This window comes from Vulpes lagopus, chromosome 6 (genome assembly GCF_018345385.1).
Source record: "Vulpes lagopus strain Blue_001 chromosome 6, ASM1834538v1, whole genome shotgun sequence".
Taxonomy (NCBI): domain Eukaryota; kingdom Metazoa; phylum Chordata; class Mammalia; order Carnivora; family Canidae; genus Vulpes; species Vulpes lagopus.
Window position 1 is genome coordinate 27,424,334 of NC_054829.1, and position 24,446 is coordinate 27,448,779.

At 48.3% G+C, this 24,446-nt stretch overlaps 1 protein-coding gene across 5 annotated transcripts in view; it reads right to left on the reverse strand.

Moving 5' to 3' along the window:
* Window positions 1-12,482: 12,482 nt before the first annotated feature.
* The window catches only part of RGS6 (regulator of G protein signaling 6), a 548,429-nt gene continuing 536,465 nt past the window's right edge, over window positions 12,483-24,446 (reverse strand). For 3 of the 5 annotated variants that reach the window (XM_041759142.1, XM_041759143.1, XM_041759144.1), the window contains one exon: window positions 12,483-16,564. In XM_041759142.1, coding sequence (XP_041615076.1) covers window positions 16,398-16,564 — 167 coding nt within the window. In that variant the 3' untranslated portion in view covers window positions 12,483-16,397. The remainder of the gene's footprint in view (window positions 16,565-24,446) is intronic. The other 2 variants (XM_041759146.1, XM_041759145.1) reach the window with 1 other exon arrangement.

Consider the following 24,446-nt stretch of genomic DNA (forward strand, 5'->3'; position numbering starts at 1 on the left):
GGAGCCAAGGCAGTGCAGAGGTCAAGAGTTCCAACCCCTGGAGGGACGCAAGAGGCTTTTATCCTGTGCCAATTCTCAGACCACTCATAAAGTCCCTGCGCTTGCCTTGAAGGTGACACACTCCGACTTATTCCTCTTTTTAAAGTGAGATGTGATTCGGGTTTTGAAAGCAATGTCTATCTGTTACCGGGGCTGATGGCCTGGGTTAGATAGCCACTAATCTGAGCTGTTCCCCTGTCCCTCAGATCTGGAAATAGCAGCTCAGTGACATGAGGAAGTGGCTTTCTCCAGTGGGGGCTGTGCTGGGCTTCTTCCAAGGACACTGGGAAATGTAAGTCACCTTTCAAACTTGAGTGGGAGGTAGTGCTTCAGATGGCACATGTACCTGGAGCTCTAGTGTCATGGGTCAGACAGGTGTGTGGTGTGAAAACACATGTCCTTGGGTGTGTTTTTATTACGTACATGGGCAAACCCACCCAGCTTTCTTCAAATTATGATGTTCTATGGTGACATTTCAGCTATTGCCTTGACATGATAAGAAATGGAGCTGTGCTAGATGTGTGAGCTTTTCAGAGGCAGGGTACAAAGGGGTCAACTATGGAAGTAGGAAGGGGAGAGAGAGAAGTAAGAGGTAAGTGCTAAGAGTTGGTGAATGCTACAGGAATGTAGAACCCTGGTCATGGTTACACATAGGGAACTCTGTTTCTTCTCTAAGAGATGTCCAGCATCTAGGCACAGCAGACCACCCTTAACAGATGACATTTCAAATTTTCAATATATTTGTTCAGAAAAATTTCACATAGGTATGAATTTCATATGGATATGAGTTTAGAATTTGGGGCAAGAGAAAATTATTAATAGTTTTGGTACCACCCTCTAGTTAGAGACAGCATAGGGTTGTGTAATTGGTATCAATAACATCCCTGCCTGTTACAGCCCACCCCTTGGGAACATCAGTGCATGTATGCAAGAAGATGACTTTAATAAACAAAATGGGGGTTCGGCCTCGTGAGCCTGGAGGCCCTCTGCCAGCAGCCTGACTCTTCAGATGGCACCTATATTTCCAGAAATAAGAGGGAAGAGATCTCCGCAACAGAGGTCAATGCTGTTATAAAGCCCTTGTGTTTATTTCACCTGAAAGGCATACAGAAGGCATCTCAGAGCCTTGGGCTCTCAAACTGGGCCTCAGATTTTAAATTTGATGTAAATTAATATTACTAATGACATTTGCATGATTTTAGAGCTCCTCTGAAGATCACTCATTCTTCCCAAAGGATAGTGGAACAGGTTAGGAGCACTGAGGGCCTGGAAGAAGGCAGCCTTGGATCCATCATGCTGAGAACCCCAGACTGACAAATTCCTGCCCCCACCCCCCAGGCTGTCTACATCCTGGGACCACAGCATGGCTCTTGTGACTGTGCTGTATCACAAAGCCATATCATTATGGATACTCATTTTGTTGACATTTCTGCAAATAGTTCTGTTCCAAATGGTTAAAACCAACAATAGAGTTTATGCTTCAAGGTGCAGAAAACATTCTATGAAATTACAGATCTGTCCTAACCTGTCTGCTGCTTTAATGGTACACTAAAGGAAGAACCTTATTGTGTTAGATACCTAACTGCTATAAATCCTTCTGCTATCAATCGTCATCTTTGATTTTATTTCTATTACAGATTTCAAGATGATGCCATTCGATGAAGACTCTGTATGCACTCTTTTGGGGAAGAGGACAACAGGATCTCTCTTTGTTCTTGGGAACTCCATATGTGGCAGGCTTGTGTGTGCAGGTGCCCACCTTTATGTGGCCAAACAGACATGTCTAAACTGGTTTTATAGGACTTGGAGGAAATGCCCTAAATAGAAAAACTGGGAGAATAAAATCTGTATTGCCTGTGTGAAAAGGAAAGCAAGAAGGTGATAGGAGAGCCACAAACAAAGGAAAATTTTTCCTTAGCCCTGTTCAACAGAGACTGGAATTTGGTAAAAGCCGGTTCACCGTGAGCCCCACAGAGGGGTCTGATGACTAAAAAATTAAAAGGATGCTGTCATCAAGCTGCTTTCCTGAGAGGCAGTCTTACCAGACAGCCCTTGAAGACCAGAAGGGGGAGCTTCCAGTCATCCTTGACACTTTCTCCTAGTGGAATAGGGCAGATGAAAATGAGGTCTGAGAGCAAAAGTCATCCAGCCTGGGGTTCAGCTCTATGCAGAGCACCAGACACAGCTTCGGCTTCCAAATGGGACTGGCTTTTATTTCTAGAACTGATAGAGGTGGCGGAGAGAGAAAGTTTCATCCCAGACGCACATCTGAGGGCAATCTGGTTGAATCTGGAAGCAGGCATGCCCATCCTTTCCTACTGCTGTCTTTAGGCCACTAACCCCTGAACTCTGCCCAGGAGCCCTTCTCCATCTGGAGGGATGTTGGCTGGTGGTCCATCCTCTCTTCATCCTCAGTCCCCATCTATGGATCTCCAGGTCACCTCTCTATATATTCCCCTAGGGTAAGAGGCTCCATATTGCCAGGCTCTCCATATTCTCCACCCTCTATGCTCTTCCTCTATTCTGCCTCCTGCTGTCATCCCCAGGGGCCTCAACATCCACTGGGACGACCCTTACCTCCTGTACTGTGGCCTGCCTGTTCCTTTCAAGTTCCACCACCCCATGACCAGACCTAAAATTGCTCTACCTTTGAAATAATAAATGCCCTTAAAAACACCACCTCTTATCTTTTCCCTTCCCTCACTGCCTTTATTCTCAGGAAGACTGCTCCTAGTTGACTAGCTCTGTCCTCATGCCCCTTGGACCAGATTTTAGGTCTATTGACCCTACAGTATTCCTCTATCCTGATTTGAATCCTCCAAAACATCCTGTATTCACCTCTCCCTGTCCAACCCCCATATTTGTTGAGTTACCATGGGGCCTTATATTTTCCCCCAGCATCCTGTGAGTCTGTCCCCTCTCTGCAACCTCACTGCCAGGCCCTGACCTGGTTTGAGCCATCATGATGTCTCTCTTTGGTCTGTAGTTCTGATCTTTCTTCCTTCACCCTCACTGCAGGCCTCCACACTCTGCATGCTCCAGCTGTGGGGACCACTCACTGCTCCCTAAACAGGCCAGAAATTTTCATGCCACCCTCTTCCTGTCTTCTGCCTATGTAGAATTAGTTTCCCCTAGCCATATGCGTTTTATGTGTACCTGTGTGCCTCTGCCCTCTGTTCCAGTTGGTTGGATACATATCTGTGTCTTCTACTAGGAAGTGTGGTCTTTGAGGACAAGGACTCCTTTTACTCAACTGTATAAGCTTTGCGGTGAGCACAACACCTGTCACATGGCCAATTTCAATAAATAGTTATAGACTTATATTTCCCAGGATGTGTCTTCCATTAGAACTGCCCCCTGGGTCATTTGTCAGGTCAGCTACCAACTCCTGCCTCATTTCCATCTATCTTCTTTGGGGGAGATGCACTCCTGCCTTCCTCTGTGGGGCCAGCTGCTGGGTGGTCTTTCCTGTTCTGCCATAACATGAGGCTGGACTGTGGAGAGGGTTGAAGGGGCAGCAGGGAACTGGTGAAAGGCACAGAACACTGTGTGAGTGAACTGGCATAAGTTCTGTGGGCTTGCCAGCTGGCATCATGTGGGAGAGCCAAAGGGAAAGTTGGTTCTCTCCAGCCCGAAGCTCAGACTCCTGAGTGCAGTCACGAGTCTTAGTGCAAAAGCCTTAGGAGTGACAAATATCAAGGTCACCTCTGCTTTATGCCTGGCCAGGGAGGGAGGGGCCTTGTGGATGTTGTGTGTGTGTGTGTTCCTGTGTGTGGATGTTGCAAGCCACTGAGCATGTCCAGAGAGCTAATAACATGCCTCCACGGTGGAACTAGAGGAAGAGCCACTGATCCAATTTGAAATTTACTGTTTGGTTTGATCCCAATGTTTTCCCTTTGTTTCTGACCTGATGCATTTATCCGTAGGCTCAGTGGGTTCATGACGGCAAAGTCTTGCATGCATAGAAGCACTTAACTACTCGATAGATTGGCTCACAGTCGCGCACGTTGTGTGTACGTCTATGTGTGTGCATGCATACATGGAGCATCCTTAATCCTCCAGTGAGAGGCCTTTCTTCCAGAAGAGGAACCCAGGATTGGTTGCTTTGTGAGGGTGACAAACAGAGAACCAATAAAGGGGGTTCTAATTGGTTTAAAGAAATTCTGAGTATAGCCAGACACATAGGCCTTTACCTATCTTTGGTTGGAGAAGTGGATAGGAGTTACATGTCTTTTCTGAACTTCAGTCAAACCCTCTTCCCATACAGTTCTCAGGCTGAAAGACCCACAGGAAGCATCTAGTCCAGTGGAGCACATCTGACTGTGTTGTCAGAATCATCTAGCATTACGTTTTCTCCAGTTTTATTGAGATTTAACTAACTTATTACATTGTATTAGTTTTAGGTGTGCAACATAATGATTTGATATATGTATATATTGTGAAATGACCACCACAGTAAGTTTAGTTACTGTCTTAGCACTTTCAAATATACAGTACAGTATTGTTAACTGTGGTCTCCAGTAGATCCCCAGAATTTATTTTTCCTATAACTGGAAGTTTGTACCTTTGACCACTTTCATCCATTTCCCCCATCCCCCATCCCTGCCCCTGGCAACCACCAATCTGTTCTCTGTTTCTGTGAGTTTGGTTTTTTTAGATTCCATATGTAAGTGAGATCATACAATATTTGTCCTTTCTGTTGACTTATTCCACTTAGTATAATATCTTCAAGGTCCATCCATGTTTTCTCAAATGGCAAGATTTTCTTCTTTTAAATAGCTGAATAATATTTCATATGTATTTTATTTATTATGTTATTATTATTTATTATATATATATTCCTTTCTTTCCACATTCTTTATCTTTTCATCTGTTAATGGGCACCTAGATTGTTTCCATGTCTTGGCTATTGTGGATAATGCTGCAATGAACATGGAGATGCAGATGTCTCTTTGAGACAATAATTTCATTTTCTTTGGATATATACCCTCAAGTGGAATTGCTGGATCATATAGGAGTTCTATATTCAATTTTTTGAGGTAGATCTATATGGTTTTCTAGTGGCTACACAATTTGCATTCCCACCAACAGTGGATAGGGGTTCCTTTTCTCCACATCCTCACCGATATTTGTTTTCTCTTATCTTTTTGATAATAGCTATTCTAACAGATGTGAGCTGATATCTCACTGTGGTTCTGATTTGCATTTCCCTATGTTTAGTGATGTTGAGCACCTTTTCATGTACTTGTTGGCCATTTGTATATTTTCTTTTGAATAATGTCTGTTTAATTCCTCTGTCCATTTTTGAATTAAGTTGTTTGTTTTTTTGTTATTGAGTTGCATGTGTTTTTTTTTTTTTACGATTTTATTTATTTATTCATGAGAGACACACAGAGAGAGGCAGAGACACAGACAGAGGGAGAAGTAGGCTCCTCGAAAGGAGCCTTATATGGGACTCGATCTCAGGACCACAGGATCAGAGCTTCAGAGCTGAAGGCAGACACCCAACCGCTGAGCTACCCAGGCATCCCACATGTGTTCTTTATATATTTTGAATACTAACCTCTTATCAGCTATGTAATTTGCAAATATCTTCTCCCGTTCAGTAGGTTGCCTTTTCATTTTGTTGATGGTTTTCTTTGCTGTGTAGATAGGATTACTTACTAAAAATGAAGATTCCTGAGGTCCTGCTCAAACCCCCTGATTTGGAACTCTGGAGGTGGGGCTTGGCATTCTTTATTTTCAACATTTGCTCTGGGTGCTTGGGGTATCATAAGCTGCCTAAGGACACGCAGCTAATGGTCGCTGATCCAAGACTAGAACCTGAGTCTTCTGACTCCATCAAGGGCATTTCCTCTTACAGCTTGAATGTCCCTAGGGCTTAAAGCTTTGGGAAACACGGCTCATATTGGATGCAGGGGAGTGTGTTGAGTGGATCTCTTATCCAACAGACCACTAATCCACCTAATTTAATTAGTTCCTTCCATGGCAGGGCTTGAGGGCTTGAATTCCCAGAGCAGGCAGAGACGGTTGAAATAGACCACTTGCTCTGGGATGACCTAGTACCTGCTGACCCTGTCTTTACCACTAGGTAGGATTTCAAAGTCCTCTGTGTCTACTTCCACCCATGCTCTCTGGGGACCAGCCTACTCTCTTGGCAACCTAGAAAAACAGGCTTGGATTTCTTTCTGGTCTATAGCTGTTTCATCTCCCTCCCTTCCTCCCTCTCTTCTTCCCTTCCTCCCCCTCTTTGTCCTCCTTTCATCCCTCCTCTCTTCCCTCCTCCTCCTCCTTCTCTCCCATTCTCTCCTTTACTGGGATATGATTTAGATATGATATAATTTACTTACTTAAAGTGTACAAGCCAATGGTATTTAGTAGATTCATAGCGTAGTGCAACATTACCAAAATCAATTTTAGAATGTTTTCATCACCCCTGAAAAAATCCCATAGCGATTATCAATGACTTTTCTGTCCCCTCTTCTGGCCCACGCTACCTAGCCCAAGGCAATCACTAATCCACTTTCCGTATCTATAGATTGGCATTTTCTGGATATTGCAAATAAATAGAATCATACAGTATATGGTCTTTTGTTACTAGCTTCTTCCACTTAGTATGTTTTCAAGGCTCATCTATGTTGTATTATGGATCAGTACTTTGTACTCTTTATGGCCAAGTAATATTCCATTGTATGGATATATCATATTTTGCTTATACATTTATCAGTTGACAGACATTTGGATTATTTCTATTTTTTGGTTAGTAAAAATAATGCTATAAATATTAATGTCCAAATTTTTGTATGGTCACATGTTTTCCTTTTTTCTGGATGTATACCTAGGAGTGGAATAGCTGGGTTATCTGGTAATTCTGTGTTTAACTTTTCAAAGAAATGCCAAAATATTTTCCAAAGTTCTGAAATGGCTCACCATTTCAGATCCCTACCAGCAGTGTATGAGAACTCCAGTTTCTCCACATCCTCACCAACACTTGTTATTACCTGTCTCTTTGGTTATAGTCTACCTAGTGGGTGTGAAGTGGTATCTCACATGTGTGTGTGTTTTAAAAGATTTTATTTATTTATTCATGAGAGACACACAGAGAGAGGGACAGAGACATAGGTAGAGGGAAAAGCAGACTCCCTATGGGGAGCCTGATGCAGACTTTCTCCCAGGACCCCAGGATCCCGACCTGAGTCAAAGGCAGATCTCCAACCACTGAGCCACCCAGGTGCCCCTCATTGTGTTTTTGATTTGCATTTTCCTGATTGTTTGTGGTATTGAGCATCTTTTCATGTGTTTGTTGACCATATTTTCTTTGAAGAAATGTTTATATACATCCTTTGCCCATTTTTAACGTGTGTTGTCTTTTTATTATTGAGTTTTAAGAGATATATACTATAGGTAGAAGTACTTGTCAGTTGTATAATTCTCATATATTTTCTTCCAATCTAAGGATTGTCTTTTCACTTTCTTGATGGTATTCTTTGAAGCACAAAAGTTTTTGATTTTGATGAAGCCCAATTTCCTTGTTATTGTTTGTATTTTTGGTGTTATATATAAGGAAATATTGCCCATTCCAACGTCATGATTTGTGTATATATTTTCTTCTAAGAATTCCATAGTAGTAGTATCCTTGATCCACTTTGAATTCATTTTTATATGGTGTGGTGCAGGGGCCCAACTTCATTCGTTACCTTTATTTAGTTGTTCTAGTACCATTTGTTGAAAAGATAATTCTTTCCCCCATTGAAATGTTTTGGTACTCTTGTTAAAAATCAATTGACCATAAATGTATAGATTTATTCTTGAGACTCTTAATTCTATTCCATTGACTCATATGTCTATCCTTATACCAGTAACACACTGTATTGATTATTGTAGCTTTATAGTAAGCTTTGAAATTGGGTACATTCACTTTCTGTGTCTACTTTCCAACACAAATGGCAAAGGCTAGGATGTAGCTTGAGTGGAAGGGCCTGAGTAGATGGGTTGAGGGAATGTAAGGAGAGGTTGGTCTATGAGAAGCACAAGGGATCAAGATTCTGGAGGCCTAGTTTTAAAATCTATAGCCCTGCATACCCTTATGTAAGTCACTTCATATTTCTGGGCCTCTGTTTCCTTTTCTGTAGAATGAAGAGCCTGAGCTGATTGATTGTTAAAGGAATTTTTAATTCGAATAGTCTGGAGGCATGGGAGACTCAGTTTCTATAGACAAAATCTATCACAGGACCCCCTGATGTTATGACCAAGTGTTCATTAGACGTTCATTCATCTGGAATTTAGGTATGAGACAGGAAATGTACAAGATGATTCTAGATTATCTTGCCATGTCACATAGTAACAAAGCTGTCAAAGACCTCCAAGGTTGTATCTAAAGGACTCAGGAGCCAACTTGAACAGTAAAGTTGACTTTACTGGCTCAAAATGGGACACTTTGGATACCAATAAAGATAATAAATGTGATAGATTGAAATACTTCAAATACATTTAAATTCATGAATTCATAATGAAGCTTAAAAACCTTCAATTATTTGGAACTTTTGGATTTTGAGATCTCTAACCAGGAGAGCCCTACATCATTTCTTCCTCATGGCCTGGGTTTCATGGCTGTACCACTCTATCCTAGATCCCTAAGTCCCTGGGGTCTGTTCCAGCACTTTGCTTCCAGGTAGCTTATCACTTCATTATTCTGTGCTAATCTATTTGGAAAAGGATTGGGAAAGCCCCAGAGTTATTGGTAGTGGTCTACAAAGCACTACTTGCTAACTGAATAAATAAAGATTCACTCTGATATGCACCATTGCTTTCCTTCACTTCCAAGTAAGCTTCTGGTAGATGAATAATCATGCATTCTCTTCAGTGTGCAGGTTCTGTCATCATGTGCTTTCTCAGACAGGAGCGCATGGATTTTGGGGGTGTAAAAATGACTTTTTTACTGAAGAAATTGTGGCTGACAAGCCTGTGGGGTGGCTGGTAGTGGGGACCTGGACTCCAGGCCCTGCTCTTCCACCTCTTCTTTGCCTCCCCACTCTGGGCCTGTTTCTTTGTGTTTAAAAACAAAACATCAAGGAATGTTCTGCTGATATATGCAACAAGGTGCATTGTGCTAAGCGAGAAAAGCTAGACTCAAAAGGCCACATACTGGATGATTCCTATTATGTGGCTTTCTGAAAAAGGTAGAACTATGGGGTCAGAAAACAGATCAATAGTTGTCAGAAGCAAGTGACTGAGGAGACGAGATTAACTAGAAGGAGCCACAAGGGAACTTTTGGGGGTGATAGACTTTCTATGTTGATTTTTGATGGTGTTACATCACTGTGTCAGTTGGCCAAAATTTATAATGCTGTATCTTAAAAGAGTGAATTTTACTGTGTGTAAATTATACTTCAATAAACACAAAACTGTGGGGCACCTGGGTGGCTCAGTCAGTTAAGCCTCTGCCTTTAGCTCAGGTCATGATCCTGGGGTCCTGGATCGAGCCTCACACTGGGCTCCCTGCTCAGCAGGGAGTCGCTTCTCTCTCTCCCTCTGCCTGCTGCTCACTCATGCTCTTTCTTTCTCTCAAATAAATAAAATCTTTTTAAAACACCACAAAAATGTGAAACAAGCGTGCGCGCAAACACACACACACACACACACACTCAAACACATTCACTGTGTAACTTGAAACTCTCTAAGGTCCCTCTCAGTGCCAGGATTCACTGGTTCTCCACCAGAGATACCATCATGGGCAGGGCAGCAAGAAGAGATGCCCTGGGCCTCATCTCATTTTAAAACTTCCCTTCCCTGATTTTTTTTTTTTTTACTCTTCCCCAACTCAAAACAGTCTTTCTGTGATGTAATGGGCAAAGGAGGAAAAACAGGCTTCTTTCGTCTGGCTGGCCATTTCAGAAACAAGGCCAGTCCCTCCTTGGACATACACATGTCTGTGTGCGTGATGAACATTCTCAGAGGGCAGGCCTTGCCCAGCTGCTTGTCCTAGGTCTGAGGTCTGAATCATTGGCCTGAAATGGACTATTTCTGAACAACAGCTCAGAATCCAAATCCCAATGAAACAGCCATGGTGGCCTGTCAGATGGAGAATGTGGGCTTCTGCTTCCATTTTCCTTTTTTTTTTTTTTTCTGCTTCCATTTTCCATCCAGGGTGTGAAGGAGGAAACTCCCCCTCCCCGCCTCTCGGCCCTCTGCTCTGCTATTTACTGAGGCCTAATGTGGAATTGCTGAGATCAAGTGACACACAGCGAGGTCCCAGGTAGGAAAAGGAGACCAAGGGGCTTCACACAGGCAAGGCTAGATGCTCCCCGCACAGGCAAATAAGCCATGGCCTCCCTGTCTGCAGGAAGAGCCAACTTTCCATTTGTCTGTCGGTCTGTCCAGGGCCAGGCTGCAGGGAAAGCTGCCTAGGAGGGATTTGCCAACATACCCCACCCTCACCACCTCTCTGTGCCTCTCTCAGATGTAGCAATAACTAATGCCAGCTCCTGTTTCATGGGCACTTACTATGTGCCAGGCACATATCATTCATGACAACCATAACATTTTAAAATTCTTGTCCCTGTTTTACAAATGAAGGAACTAACACTCCAACCAAGGCTGTGTGGCTCAGCCTCACAATCAGGGGCTCTTTCTCTCTCTCTCTTTTTTTTTTTTTTGAAGATTTTATTTATTTATTCATGAGAGACACACAGAGAGAGGCAGAGACACAGGCAGAGGGAGAAGCAGGCTCCCCGTGGGGAGTCTGATGTGGGACTCGATCCCAGGACCCCAGGATCAAGCCCTGAGCTTAAGGCAGACGCTCAACCACTGAGCTACCCAGGTGTCCCTTTCTCTCTTTTGTCCACTGAAATAAGCCAGACTCTGAGAGGATAGAGCCTAGGCTTTAAGGGAGCAGGAGCATAACAGCTCTGTTCTGGAAGGACCTCATGCCAAGCTGCATCCCCCACCTCGAGCCCCTTCAGAACAAGTGAGGCCCTGTAGCTTCTCCTTGGCCAGGAAGCCCTGCCCCTCTGTGTATGGGTTCAACGGTAGCCCCCGTAACCCCACTGTGGGTGCTGAAGGGCTGGGCATAGGGAAGGGGGCCCAACTCACGAATTGCAAGTCCCAGTAAGGGAAGCCAGGAGATCACATGGGCACTCTCTGCTTCAGAAGGCAGGTTGAGGGAAAGCATGCCATCAGAACTCTGTGGCCCAGCAGGGGACATGCCCCTCAGAGGGCCTCCTGGATGCTTCTCCAAGCCACAGAGTTTAGAGGCTGCTGCATCCCAGAAAATGTCCTAAGAGATGCCCTATTGACCCCCTGGGAGCTGAGACTAATGAGCGATTGGATGCTGGCACCACGGGAAGGAATAGCCTCATGCCCTTTGCATCAGAAGTCTCGGAAAGGGGGTGGGGGAGAGAGGATTACACAGGCATTCCTAGGTGGGCACAGGTTTTAGTGGTATACCTGGCAGCTCAAATGCCCCCTCCACCCTGAACCTGAGCAGATCTCTGCTCTCAGTGGTTAGTAGGATACATAGACAGAGGTCACTTATTAAAGGAAGATTCTGGAAATAAGCTAACGGCTCTGCTGGGTAGGAGGAGTTCTGAGTTCCTTGAGGGTGGTGGCCTTGATCATAGAGGACAGGGAAGCAAGGCTTTTTTATGGTGGGCCAAGACCTGACAGTGGGATACACCACAGACTTGACAATTCAGGCACTGTGGCTGGTGTGGGCTCTGGGAGGTAGCCCAGGGAGTGGGAGACAGGCTTGTTCCCATGCACAGGTGCCCCAAAACCCATTCCCATGCCTCTAAGATCACTGCTACTTCCAGAAGTGAAGTTTCTGCCACTGAAGCAAGCTGCTAGGTACCTGCCTCATTGTTAATAGAGAGGATTGCAGCACCGTGTGGCTCCTTTTTACCTCATTCTTGTCCTCCTCTCGTCAACCTGACTTCCAGGCATTCAGAGCCCCGCTGCTTCAGTGTTAGTGGGAGGTGGGATTGTCTGTCGCTCAGGAAACCGAGGCTCCCTGTGAGGAGCACCATCTGTGTGCAGCAGACTTCAATCTTGGGACTTTATTTAAGGGCAGTGGAGTGCAGTCTGGCCACTGCTGGCATTCATCAGGCCACCGGGTTTTGTGGCTGAGCACAAACAAGGGGGCATAGAGGCCAAGCAGCCAGGGAGAACTTGGGAGAATCAGGGGCTCTAGCCTTCTGGTGACACCATTGTTCCACCCTACCAGGATGTCCCCCACCCCAGAGATCTGACTTTCCAGAGCTTTTCTGCTAGGGAGTGGGGGTGGGGGGAAACAGACTCTGTGTGTGTGTGTGTGTGTGTGTGTGTGTGTGTGTGTGTGATAATGGGGCTGGGTGGGGAGCAGAGAAGGAAGAGAGGTAGTACATTTTTTTTTCTAGAGGCCAATCCTGCCCAATAAACCCCCAAACCAAGTAGCCACACAGAGTTAGTTGGATTATAGTGGGTTAAAGTCATTTATTTTTAGACGGTACCAGCATGTTTGGTTCTGGGGTCCAAACCCCAAATTCCAGAAAAATAAACTAATGAGAACCCCATGCACTATGAGAAGGCCGTTCCGACGTGTCCGTGATCATGCTGTGAGTGGGCATAGTATATAGACCAGGAGCCCTCCCCGGACAGCTGGCAGCAGCTGGCTCTGAGCCCTCCTTGGGACTGGGGAGAGGGCCAAGACTGGATCATTTGGACCCTGTCCCTTAAGGCCTCGAGCCCCTTATTGCTACATTTGCTACTTTGCTACTTGATGGCCCCTGGGTCGCGCCCAGGGGAGGCCTTATCACTGGGTGGTACTAATGAGTAGGCTGCTGGCATTTGCCCTTGCCATTGTGACAATAACACAGAACTCTTTTCAGAGGGTCCCGGGGTGAGTTCATTTGACTGCTATGCCTCCTACGGCCCTGGCTCCATACTCGGCCTGGCCAGACCCCCTGGAGGCTGGTGGCCCATGATCTTCCCCCAGCCTCAGGGCTTTCCAGCTCCCTTCTTGGAGCACCTCCCTCCAACATTCTCCGCAAGGCCCAAAGACCAACAGCCCCCTATCCTTTCCAGCGTGGCGCAAGGCTTCTTAATGGTGGCTTCTGAAGCCCATGCATTTGGAGCACAATGGGAAGGGTGCATTTTAGGAGAAACGTCAACTTCCAGTAATAGCAAAAAGGCCAGATGGGCGGCAGGCTCCCGGTTCAGGGTCCCGTTGGTGAGGTAGTTTGAACACCCCAGCGATCCTGCCAGGAAAAGCGCCCTTGGAGCATGTCCCCACGTGTTCACAGGTCTACGCAACAACTCTGGGGTGCTGGCCTGTGCCTGACCCCTCGGCCTTGGTGGGGCCATTAGCACAGCTCAGCTGACTGCCCCGGGGGCCCGGGCCCCACCATGTTCCTGGGGTACAGCCACACCTGACAGCGTCACTTTCTGGAAGGGAAGGAGCCCTCTCCCCAGCGAGAGAGTTCCTGCTGCTTGGACTGAGCCCTCTGGCTGTTGCTGGGCACTTACATGGGCCCAGCCCCCTAGTTTTCTTCTTCCCTTGAGGCGGAGGTGATCTCAGTCTGATGTCCAATGCCTGATGTCTGTGCATCTGACTTGCTGGCTCGGTGGTTGCTTCTGTGGCTCCCCTGAAGCTTTGGCTGTGGGACTGCCAATGTGATATTTGTCCTGGGAGCTCTGAATGGGAAGAATCCCAGGTCCAGAGACTGTGCCCAGTCAAGGGAGCTAAGGAAGCTCTGGAGGGAGGGGAAACTGCTTTGCTATAGAACTGCTTTCCGAAGTCTAATCTGGTTTGAAGTTTTGGCTGTGTAGACCAGGCCAATGGGGAACCGGCCAAGACCATATTTTCCAAGTGTGCTTGCAATCTAAGGTCTGCACAGTAGACTGACCTTGGACTGACCAACTGGGCAGAGCAACCCCACCTCCCACTCCCCATGTTGCTTGGCTTGATCTACTGGGGAGCACATGGTGGCCACAGAACTGAGCATGCCTGGTTGGGAGGTGGGGTGATGGGATTTATTGCTCTGTGTCTGAATGCATCCGGAGCACCCTTTCCTCTTTTGAGCCTTCTGGCATGCCTTCCCTCTGGATGTCCCCAGGGGTATTTGGATACCTTCTACCTGCGCCATCTCAGGGGTACAGTCCACCTGGCTCTGGGGGGGGGGGTCCTCTGGGGCCCTCCAGGGTTGGCCAAGTCTTGGCCGCCATCACTCAGAAGCAGAGGCCAGGAGGACTGGGGAAGCCAACCCTGCCCTGTCTGCAGCCCATGGGGAAGGGCAGGAGGCAGCCAGGCCTTTGCCCTGGGTAACTGAGGGCACAGAGGCACCTGCTGTGCTAGAATGTCCTTTGTCCACATACCTACTGCCTCGATGTCAACAACATCTTGGGGGCCCTTGACCAGGAGGAGCTTCTTTGGGGCAGTGTTGGGTGCAGAAAAACTTGGACTGCATTTTGGTTCTGGAGAAGGAGCCCTGTGTGAAAGGCAAGGAGATAAAAAAGGGTGGAACAAAGAGAGGAGTCCAGAGACCCCATAACATGGGATAGGGCTTCCTTGCATTCATTTACTCAAGTAGTTACCAAGTATCTACGAGGGCCAGGACCCGTGCAGAGGTTTTGTGGAACCAGGGTGTGAGAGTGCCTGACGAGAATCCGGGTGTCTATTGCCACTGCTGAAGGCAACCTGAGGACCTAACACATGTCATCTCTCTACTGTCTAGTGTACTTGGCAGAGAGAGCAACGACTGCCAGTGGGGGAGACTGAGGCATAGTAGTCAAGAACCCACAAGGGTACAACTGGAGCCAAGTCTCCCACTGCCCAGAGTGGCCCTGCTGGGAGGGATGGAAGGCTGGTGCCCTGGGGACAGGGCCCTGTGGAACGGACACACGACAGCACAGACATGGGGCTGCAGAGATGGTCATGGAAGCACCCAGGAGGCAAGGTCTGCGAATAAGCTTATGAGCCTTTGGTCACCAGCTGGTGAATCTGCCTACATGAGTAAAGAAATACCAGTGATCACTTTTTTTTTTTTTTTTTTTTTTTTGCTTCTGTGTTTGCTGTTTATATACTCCCCCAGGAAAATTTTTACCTATGGACAAAAACAGATCAAAGGAGGCTAGTTCTAGCAGGTGGCATGAGTGTCTGAATTCAACCACATGTGGCTTCATACCACTTCATCCGAGGGCTCACAGGCATCACAATGGTGACAGTGACAATGAGGAGAGTAATAGCTACCGTTTGCTGAGCACCTACTACGCGCCAGGCACCTGACTCGGTGCTTTACATATATTACCTCACGGCCAGTTGGCAGATAGTCATTTTGACATACACATGAAGGGAGTACAAGTGGATTTTTTGCAGGTTCTTGCAGGTTTTGCTTTGTGTCTGCTTTTTCCCTTGAGGACCAACTTTGTTTAGCGGTGCCTTCGCCAGGCTGTCAGAGAACCATTTGGCCCTGGCCTAGGGCCTCTGTGGCAGCTTCAGTCCCAACTTCAGCCCCAGCAGAGACCTGGCCCTGCAGGGGCCCGGCCATGCCTGTCAGGACGCCACCATGTCGTTGGGGCTGCCAGCCGAGTGACCCAGCCACCTCCCCCTACCCCGGGGCGGGGGGGCTGCCAGAGGGGAGGACCCCAGTGGCCCTGAGTTCATGGCCATGTTTATTTTGAGTAAAACACAGGGGAACAAACCAAGGAGAAGGGGCAAAACCAGAATAAATGGGGAAATAATAAATGGTTTAAAAGGTGGTCAGAACCTCCACAGCCTGCGGAGCCACAAGCTCTTTCGTCCACTCGGGTGCTTCCTCTGGTGTGGGGCCTTGAGGCATGTGACAGGTGCGGCGGGCAGCCCCAGGCCGGCGGGGACCTCTCGGAAGGCTGGCCTCGGGGGCCTGAAGGAGCTGGTGGGGAAGCGATCGGGAGGTTGCTCAGCACTGTGGCCGCACCGGGGACATGTGGCATTGGGGGGCAGGGCTTACACAGACGTGGGGAGGGGAAGGGGCAGTCGGGACACAGTGGCTGTCACTACGGGGGTGCTGCGGGTGCACCGGAGCCGGTGGGGAGGCAGGGGTAATACTGGATGTGCTCAGGGCCAGCCGGCCCCTCTGGCGTTTGCAGGGAGGCCTGATCCCCCAGCCAGGGGCGGAAGATTGTAATCTGGAGTGACAGTCACGACGGGAGCCCCACGGGGCACCGGGCCTGGGCAAGTCAGGGCCCAGGACCTCCTAGAGACGGGGTGTCGGCGCACAACTATACAAGGACGAGAGGGTTGTAAACAGGGGCCTCTGCGGGGGCCGACCCCGGGCTCTGCGGACTTGGCACGGCGGCGTCCCCGGTCACCCACCGAGGCTCCCCTCGGCCGCCCGCCAGCGCCCTCACTCCTTCTCTTTCACAGTGACCAGGTCTCCCCGCAGGGAGCCTCTGTCCGCGGAGGTGGAGCGCCGCCGCCTGCCCGCGGGGTCGTCGGGCCCGGGCCCTGCGGTGGGCACCGTCAGGAGGACTGCATCAGGCCGGTGAGGCGCTTGCCCGCCAGCGACTTTCCCTGCAGAGACAGGCGACAGGGTTGGCACGCACAGGCGCACGCGCACCCGCACACACAGACAGGGACAGACAGACAGCCAGACGCCTGAATTCCTTGCAGCCCGAGCCACGGAGGCCAAACGACCTAGCTAAGTGACCCTGGCGACCTCGGGGTCCGGGGAGCCTCGACTCCGGGCCAGGCGGGAGTGCAGGTGTGCTGCTGGCACTCTTCTTTTTCCAGGCGGGATGTGTGTGGGAACTGTACTTACCCCAAACCAGGCATTGCTGCCACTCGTAGGTAGAGGGCCTCTGAATGCTTGTGGGCTGCCCCTGGCCTGGATTTTATTCCAGCGAGGAAGGATTTTATTCCAGGGCGTTTGAGGACTCCACATCGGGACATCTATAAACCCTTCACTTGCCGCCCCTGTAGCAGTTCCTCCTCGCTGGAATAAAGCTGGACTGGGGAGTCGTAAGATGGGGGGAGTGGGGGGTTGACCCACACAGGTGATGGTTAAGGATCCGGGTGGCTAGAAGCTAATGAATGAACTAGTCTTAGGAATGCAGGAGATGGGGGAATGCAGGTGCATGCAGAAGACCCAGGATCCTGGCTGAAAGGCAGGACTGAGCCCTCCCTGGGAGAGAAACACAAGTTTTGGGAACTCTTGATGACAGGATCCTGGGCTGGTGAACAGGTGCCACTGCAAGACCCAGAGCAGCACACTCCTGCCAGGTCCTCTGTTCCTGGCTCCCTGGGGGCCTGTGTTTGAGGACTCCACTTCAGGCTACCTACAAACCCTTCGCTTGCCGTCCACGTAGCAGTTCTTGAAAATGAAAACATTAAGCTGGACCGTGAGGCCTGGTGCATGAGGCACTGAGATCGTGAGAGAGGCCAGTGACTCCTGTGCCAAGGAATAGGGGCCTCGGATGTGGGATTGAGCACCAGGAGGCTGGGGGAGGGGGATGAGCGAGTCTCAGATATTCTACTTATTTCCCTTGACTCAGCCTGGGCCCATTCCTTGCTCACCCTCCTCAGAAATCCCGAGCATCGGACAGGGGTCTAGAGGACGGTGTGGCTGGACCCAAGCAGATTGATCACGGTGTCTGAGAAAATACTCGAAACCCATGCTATTATTGACAGCGGGTCAGCAACACCATCGCCATCTGCAAAGGGGAGCACGTGGTCCTCATCAGCATGGGCTGTGGTGTTTGGTAGTGAGAGACTGCAAGGGCCAGCAGCTCCTCATGTCCATTTCCAAGTGGGGGTGTCAGGGCTCATCTTGTTTACTGGGCTTGGCTGTGTGCAAGCTGGATGTAATTAAAAAAAATTGATCAGGTTTGTGAAGCCTGGTAGAGTACTCAATAAACCTGCTGATTGATGAATTGATGGATAATGGGTATATCTAATAAATGAGCAAGGGCTGTGAGTTTGCTGGATGCAAGACAACGTGTCATTTGGCTTAGCTCTCCATAGAGGGACATGCCAGATTGACTTTGAGAATTCCAGTGGCATGCATGGGAGCTTGTCCAGAAATGGATCTGCCCTCGGGAGCTGTTGGAAAGTCTGCATCTACATCCCCTTGCTCTTTTTCTCCTTTTCTTTCACTCTTCCTTTTCCCTAGTGAGACAAAACTTCATTTTTTTCTCCCCTGTTTTAAGCCCCCCCACACATACACACACAGAATCTCCTCATCAGCAACCTTATCTGAATCTTCACATACACTAAACTTAGCCTGCAGCAGGATACATTTATACCAGGGTAAGGATTTTTTAAATCAGATTGTTTTTTTTTAATCCTAGAGGGTTACAGTGCCAGTCTTTGCAAAATCACTAAAGGCAAGGTGGCTGGCTACTTCTCTGTGGAGAGCGGGTTAGGTAGGACAAGAGCTTGCAGCTGGCAGAGGCTGACCTTCAGGGACTTTCTCCAGCCCTGGATTCTAAGACACACACATGGCTGCTACTCTCCTTGACTGCCCTTTCTTAGATGGAGCTCGAGGCATTTGTCATCCTGTTGGCTCATCTGGGATTGTGCCTTCTTGATGCAGGCCTGAAGGCAGGAAGCGCGGGTATGTGTGTGAGGTCCCCTCTGGGGAAATGTGGAGCTGATGAGGCTGGGGCCTCCTGGTCCGAGGGTTCTAACCCTCCCCCCATCCCGCCAGCCCCTTTACCCATGACCATCCCTGCTTGTTTGAAGGGCACGGACGGACGGATTCTGCTTGCCTCTTGGTGTCCGTTATTGCTGCAGTAGCCACACACCAAATACTGGCTCCTCCCCCCACCTTCTGTCCCTTTTCCACCAGGGCAACAAATTACATGTTATGTCACCAAATATGTATGTTTGGCTTTGCCATACGTGGTATTCGGGCTCTGATTTAGCTGGTGGATGTGAAAAAAAAATCACTAAAGCTCCTGAATAAGTCTATTGCTAGTGTGTATGTTAAGAGCCCAGAAACAAAGAAGGTGAGGTTTACCAGGCATCTAAACCCTCATTATAGCTTCTTCCTCATTAGTGAGGTCATTTTGGCTGGAGAGGGGGTTGTACGTTGAGGGAGGTTGGAGATTCTATATCTGGATTATTATGGGACTGTCTGTTTTAGGTGCCTTTGGCCCTGAGGTCCCCTCCCCTCCTCCCCTCCCTGTTCTGTAGAAGGGGCTGGGCTAGGCTTGGAGGCACTAATTAATCTCTTCCTGCTTGAGTCCTGGAGCTCAGCCTCACAACTCTGACTCCAAGGACCTGTGGCCAGCCGTCAATGCCTTCCCCTCCCCTTCCCCCCAGCTGCTTCCATTTCTCAGGACTTCAGAGGCCAGCCTGGGGAACTTGCCCTGAGATTGTTCCCAGCCTCTCAGCAATCCAGGTGGTGTTCCTTGGCATTATTGTCTCCCTTCCCTCCCCCCAGCCCTGCACACATACATTTTTCAAATGCCAGTTCTGCTGCTAAAGGAGGTCGTGAGGTTTAGGGTCGGCTCAGGGGGCAGCTCGGTCCAACTGCAATCTGTCCGCTACTCAGTAACCTCCTGGGTGGGGCTGGCAGGTGGTTATTCATGCAGGACGCAGGCATGGCTAGATGCCTGGCCTCGGGCTTTGGGGAAGAAATCCTGCAATCATACCAGCTCAGCAGCTGCCTCTCTTCTGAAGAGCTGAGGCTCCTGTAATTTTCAGGGATCAAAGTGAAATCTGACAGCAGAGACTACCTGTGTTCAGAAATGAGCTGCCCCAAGGTCCATGCTGCTAGGGGCTTGCTGGGAGCCCCTGAGCTACCTGCCCTGTCCAGAGTGAAGAGCGCTCCTGCCCTGCACCCTCTCAGGCTCCTCTCTCCCTCTTCTTCACCCCCTTCCCCGCCTCTAATTGGATGATTCTGTAGGAAACTCTCAGGAAGGGGAGTGGTAGTTCTACTTCCACCTGGCATCTTGCATAGTGACAAGGGAAGCCATTTTTTCAGGGTGGGAATGTGTGATGTTCCCCAGTGCTGGTCAGTTGGGAACGGACCATGGTGCCAGGAAACTGCAGCCAGCTCAGCCTGAGGCCTTGGCGTAGCTGAGCGAAGCAGCTGAAGGTGGTTGAAAATGCTATTAGCAGGCAGCCTTTGTCCAAGTGAAAAAATATACAGTGATTAAGAACTGAACTGCAGAAGGTACATTCCAGAGACACCCGAAGCTTTGCATACAGACAATGTGCTTTTCACCTTTGAGACATTTGGCAAAGTTAATCCAATAGAATTAGGATCCTTCAATTTCATGGACTGGGTTCACAAACATCCACCCTCCACCCTGACTAATCATTTTAGCTCTGTGGCCATCTTGATGGCTAGAAGCCTGGAAGAAGGTGGTCATGGAATCCTTTGTTTCTAAAAGGAAATGCACAAAAGGAATGGCTCCCTTTTGTGCAGTGCTTGAAGAAAAATCAACATGCTGCTTGACATGCTGTGGCTCTGTGCATTGCACTTCCAGATATTAATCAACAAAGCATGCACGGTCCGGGTTACCAGGAGCTTTCACCGCTTACTTACCTGGGACACTGATGCTAAACTCTTTGGCTGGGAGGAGGGCTGTGGCTCAGACAGTAACCCTGAGGGTTAGGTGGCATACTGGGGGCAGCAGAGCCAAGCACTAGGGACTCAGGCAGGACCCTTCTCAATGCTAAGGGAGTAAAGACATCTGAGCTGCTGCTGAGACTCTCAAGCTGATTTGCCCAGATGACCTAAGACCAAAGTTACAAATCTCAAGTCTGCTAAGTCTAAATCCATGTTACTACGGGGATAGAAATCAACTGTGGTTGCCTCTGGAGGAGAAGGATGGCATTGTGTAGAAAGGGGCATGGGGGAACCTTCCAGGGTCATACGGCATAGGTGACACCGGTATAAAACATTTGTTAAATTTACTGAACCACACATTTCAGATCTGTTCATTTTGCTATATGTAATTATAACCCAAGAGAAAAAAAGAGATTAGGGGAAAAAAAAATCCAGCCATTGCATCTCTGCTTTGAAATTTCCCACTCCTTCCTCTTTTTTCAGTTGCTGGCCCTATGACTTTGCCTTTGGGCTTAATCCAGTGCTTTATCTACTCCAGTGTAGGAGAAACCCGATTCTTCAGCAAGAGGAACTAGAACTTGCAATAGAACCTGTATGGAACACTGTTCCTAGTGCGTTGATCCAAACTGATCATCTCGTTGTGATACAGGCATTTTTCATCCTGGCTAATGAAAATTGTGTTTTGCTGAATAGGGTTCACCAAATGACCTCAGTAGGCAAGAAGTGGGAGGCTCCTGGGATAAGCTGTCCTCTTCAAGGAGACTGAAGGTCACCCATGAGTAGATGATGCTTGGGCTCATAAATGATGAGTGTGCATGAAATCACGGGCCTGGGGAGGAGGGCTTGCTGAGAAGAGCAATCAGGAGCCTAAGAGCCAGGTGGGAAGGTAAGGGTCCTGGCTTGGGTTTGGCAGGAGGGGAGAAGTCAAGAACCTGCCTGACTTCATCGGTGACTTCCCTGGAGGTTGGTGCCCCTGGCACTCCCTCTCCACTGAGCAAAGCCAAAGGGATGATTTCAAACAGGCGTATAAGGGATTCTGTGACACCTCCTTTCTCAATGATGTTTCATTCTGGGGAAAGAGTGCCACTTGCTTGGGGTAGTTCAGGGGTTTTAGAATCTGCCAGAGAAAGGCAGGAAAATCCATACTTAATACAGATGAGTTTCAAAAAACTTCTCAAGTCTCCATTTCTCATCAACTCAGCCTCTGCTGAACTTCATGGCCAAGTGGAGCACATGAAAGGGGAAAACCCGGTCTTGGGACTAGCCAAAGATCACACACTGCTAATCCACAGTAGGGCCAGGCTGGAGCCCCACAGGGAGGAGGAAGCATGCTTTAGGCTTCCTCACTCTGCAGTAGTTGGGGGCCAGAGCCTGTGGCAAGATCCATTCCTGGGGTCTACATTACACTTGGGTCCTTGCAAAGCTTTCTGATCTCTCTCAGGAGCTGAAGGGCATTTTATTTGGCTTTAAAATATTCTATTTGACTTTTAAAAATAAGATACCACAAACATAAAACAACGTTCAAATAAAAAAAAATCCAGAAATAGGTGAAAATTGAATTATAATAAAAAAAAAGTGCACTGGCTAAAGAATTAATATTCACTCATATGCATTTAAACCTGTCAAAAAATAAGGAATATGATCATAATAAAAATAATGGATTCTTTTGAAACAGCTCACTATTTTAGGTACAGCGGTAAAAAATCAACCAGATTTTGCCATGTAATATGGTGGGTCTATGGAATCTACCAGTAGTTATATCATCTGAAAACAATTCCCATAAAATATCACTGGGGCCATTAGCAGTTTCAGAAACCTTACTCTGGCCTATAATGGCAGCTACCAGTGCTTTTTCGTCTTAATTTTTTCCTTTAACTTAGAAAAGGTGAATTGCCAGTGCTCCTAAATGTGAAAGGTACTAAATGTGAAAGGACCAATCTATGCTGTGATCTCCCAGGGACTTTCTCTTTGAATTTCTTATTCCTGCCCAATGGGGTGGCGTCAATATCCCAGGAACTCTCAAGTGCCTTCCTCTTCAGTTAGCATGGACCTTGATGGTGACGGGGTGGGAATGGTCCCATTACCAGGGGTCGGGGTTAACTACTGAGGACAGTTACTAACAGCTACCTGACAATAGAACATTGAACAACTATTGTGTGACAAACACACCAGGCATTTTACAGACACTGGTGTTAACGTCCACACCATCCTTGCCAGTTCCGCATTACTTTAAAGTCTTACGATATCTTAGGTTAAAGTCTTATGATATATCATGTCAGGATAGATGAAGAAACAGGCTCAGATAGAGCTGGAGTCCCTGGGCCGAGAGCATGCAGCTAGTCAGTGGCAGAGCTAAGCGGGTCGGGCTCCATAAGCTTTCTACTTTGTATGTGGCCATCACGCTCAAGGAAGGAGGCAGATGGAGACGCTCAGAGACTAACGACGCCTCCATGCCAATCCACACTGGGCAATCTTTTTGGGCAGCCCAAGGAGATCTCCTCAACCTCACTGAGAAAGAAGCTTCCACTCCCGGACATGCCAGATACCACTGCAAGCATTTCTGCTCTGTCTGGGGTCCTTCCCCTCATCATATTTGGGACTCCTGAGAGGGAAGGCGTCATCTTTTGGCTGGCCTAGCCCAGCAAAGTGAGACTGGCGATTGCACTGAGCTGGGGCCCCTGTCTCCAAAGCCTGGCGTGCATGGCTTTAAGGTGCACCTGCTGGACAGGCCAGGTGAAGCTAGCACTTCTGTTTGTGCTCACATATTATTGGTGCTGATGCCTCTAGGGTCTCCATAGCAACTGTCCCAGGCAGGAGGGAAGCAGGTGTAATGTTTACCTTTCTAAGGAGGGGCAGGCGGAGCTGTCTTACTCTAATTGGAACCAATTCCAATTAGAACCAAGCGCCTAAATCCAGGTGTCCCAGCCAGGCTGGGGGAGCCCTCTGTGGGTGGCATTTCTGCCTCCTGCCTCCTGCCCTCCATCATGCTCATCACATATGGGGCTCTTTGCAAAGGCCAGCCTCTCTTGTTAATTTTGGCGGGTGGTAGGAGAGCTTCCTCCGTGGTCCCCCAGCTACGCAGGGACAAATCTGGAACCAGGCAGCTATGCCAAGAGTGACAAGGGGGGATAGCATCTGTGCCCTAAGCTGGTGGCACAATGCCCAGGCGCAGATTCCCCAGCTTCCTTTCCAAGCTGTGCCTTGCCACCTTGCCTGTGTTCTTTCTGTGCAGGGAGAAATGTCCCCCTTTTCACATCACATCTCCATCTCTCCTTCCTCTGGTTCTGACTGAACAACCCTGGTGCTCTTTGTATACTCTCAGCTTACAGGGAAGTTCTTGGTGGATTCAGGAGTGGAGTGGAGGTGGGCATTCCGCTTGCAAGGCCCCTCAGTAGTATGCCTTCCTGTAGCCCATGCAATGCCTTCCTCTTCCCCTGTCCCTCCGTCTCCTCCCCAGATATGCTTTAGGATCTTAGCTCCGGTTCACTCCAAATTAGGCAAAGGTCAAGAGACTCCAGGAAACAGGGACATGGCTGTGTTGCTACTAGCAACAATGTGATACTTTTTTCCAAGTAGGATGTGCAAGTGACCCTTGACCATGGCTCCAGGGGAGAGTGCCACTGAAGTTTAGTGGAAGAGACAGCAGGTGGAATCATTTGCTTGGCAACGTGTGACTCTCCTGTAGAACCATGGGGACTCTAAATCTCCTTCCCAAAGGCACCTCTCACCTCCTATGAACAAGTTCAGCCAAAACTCATCTATAGGTTGGGGTCTGTGGTTAAGCCGGCTGCCAAAGCAGAGTCTAGAAGGCACAGGCAGTGAACATGAGGACTGCCCCCCACCGCCCAAAAGCATAATCCTTCCATGAATGTCCAT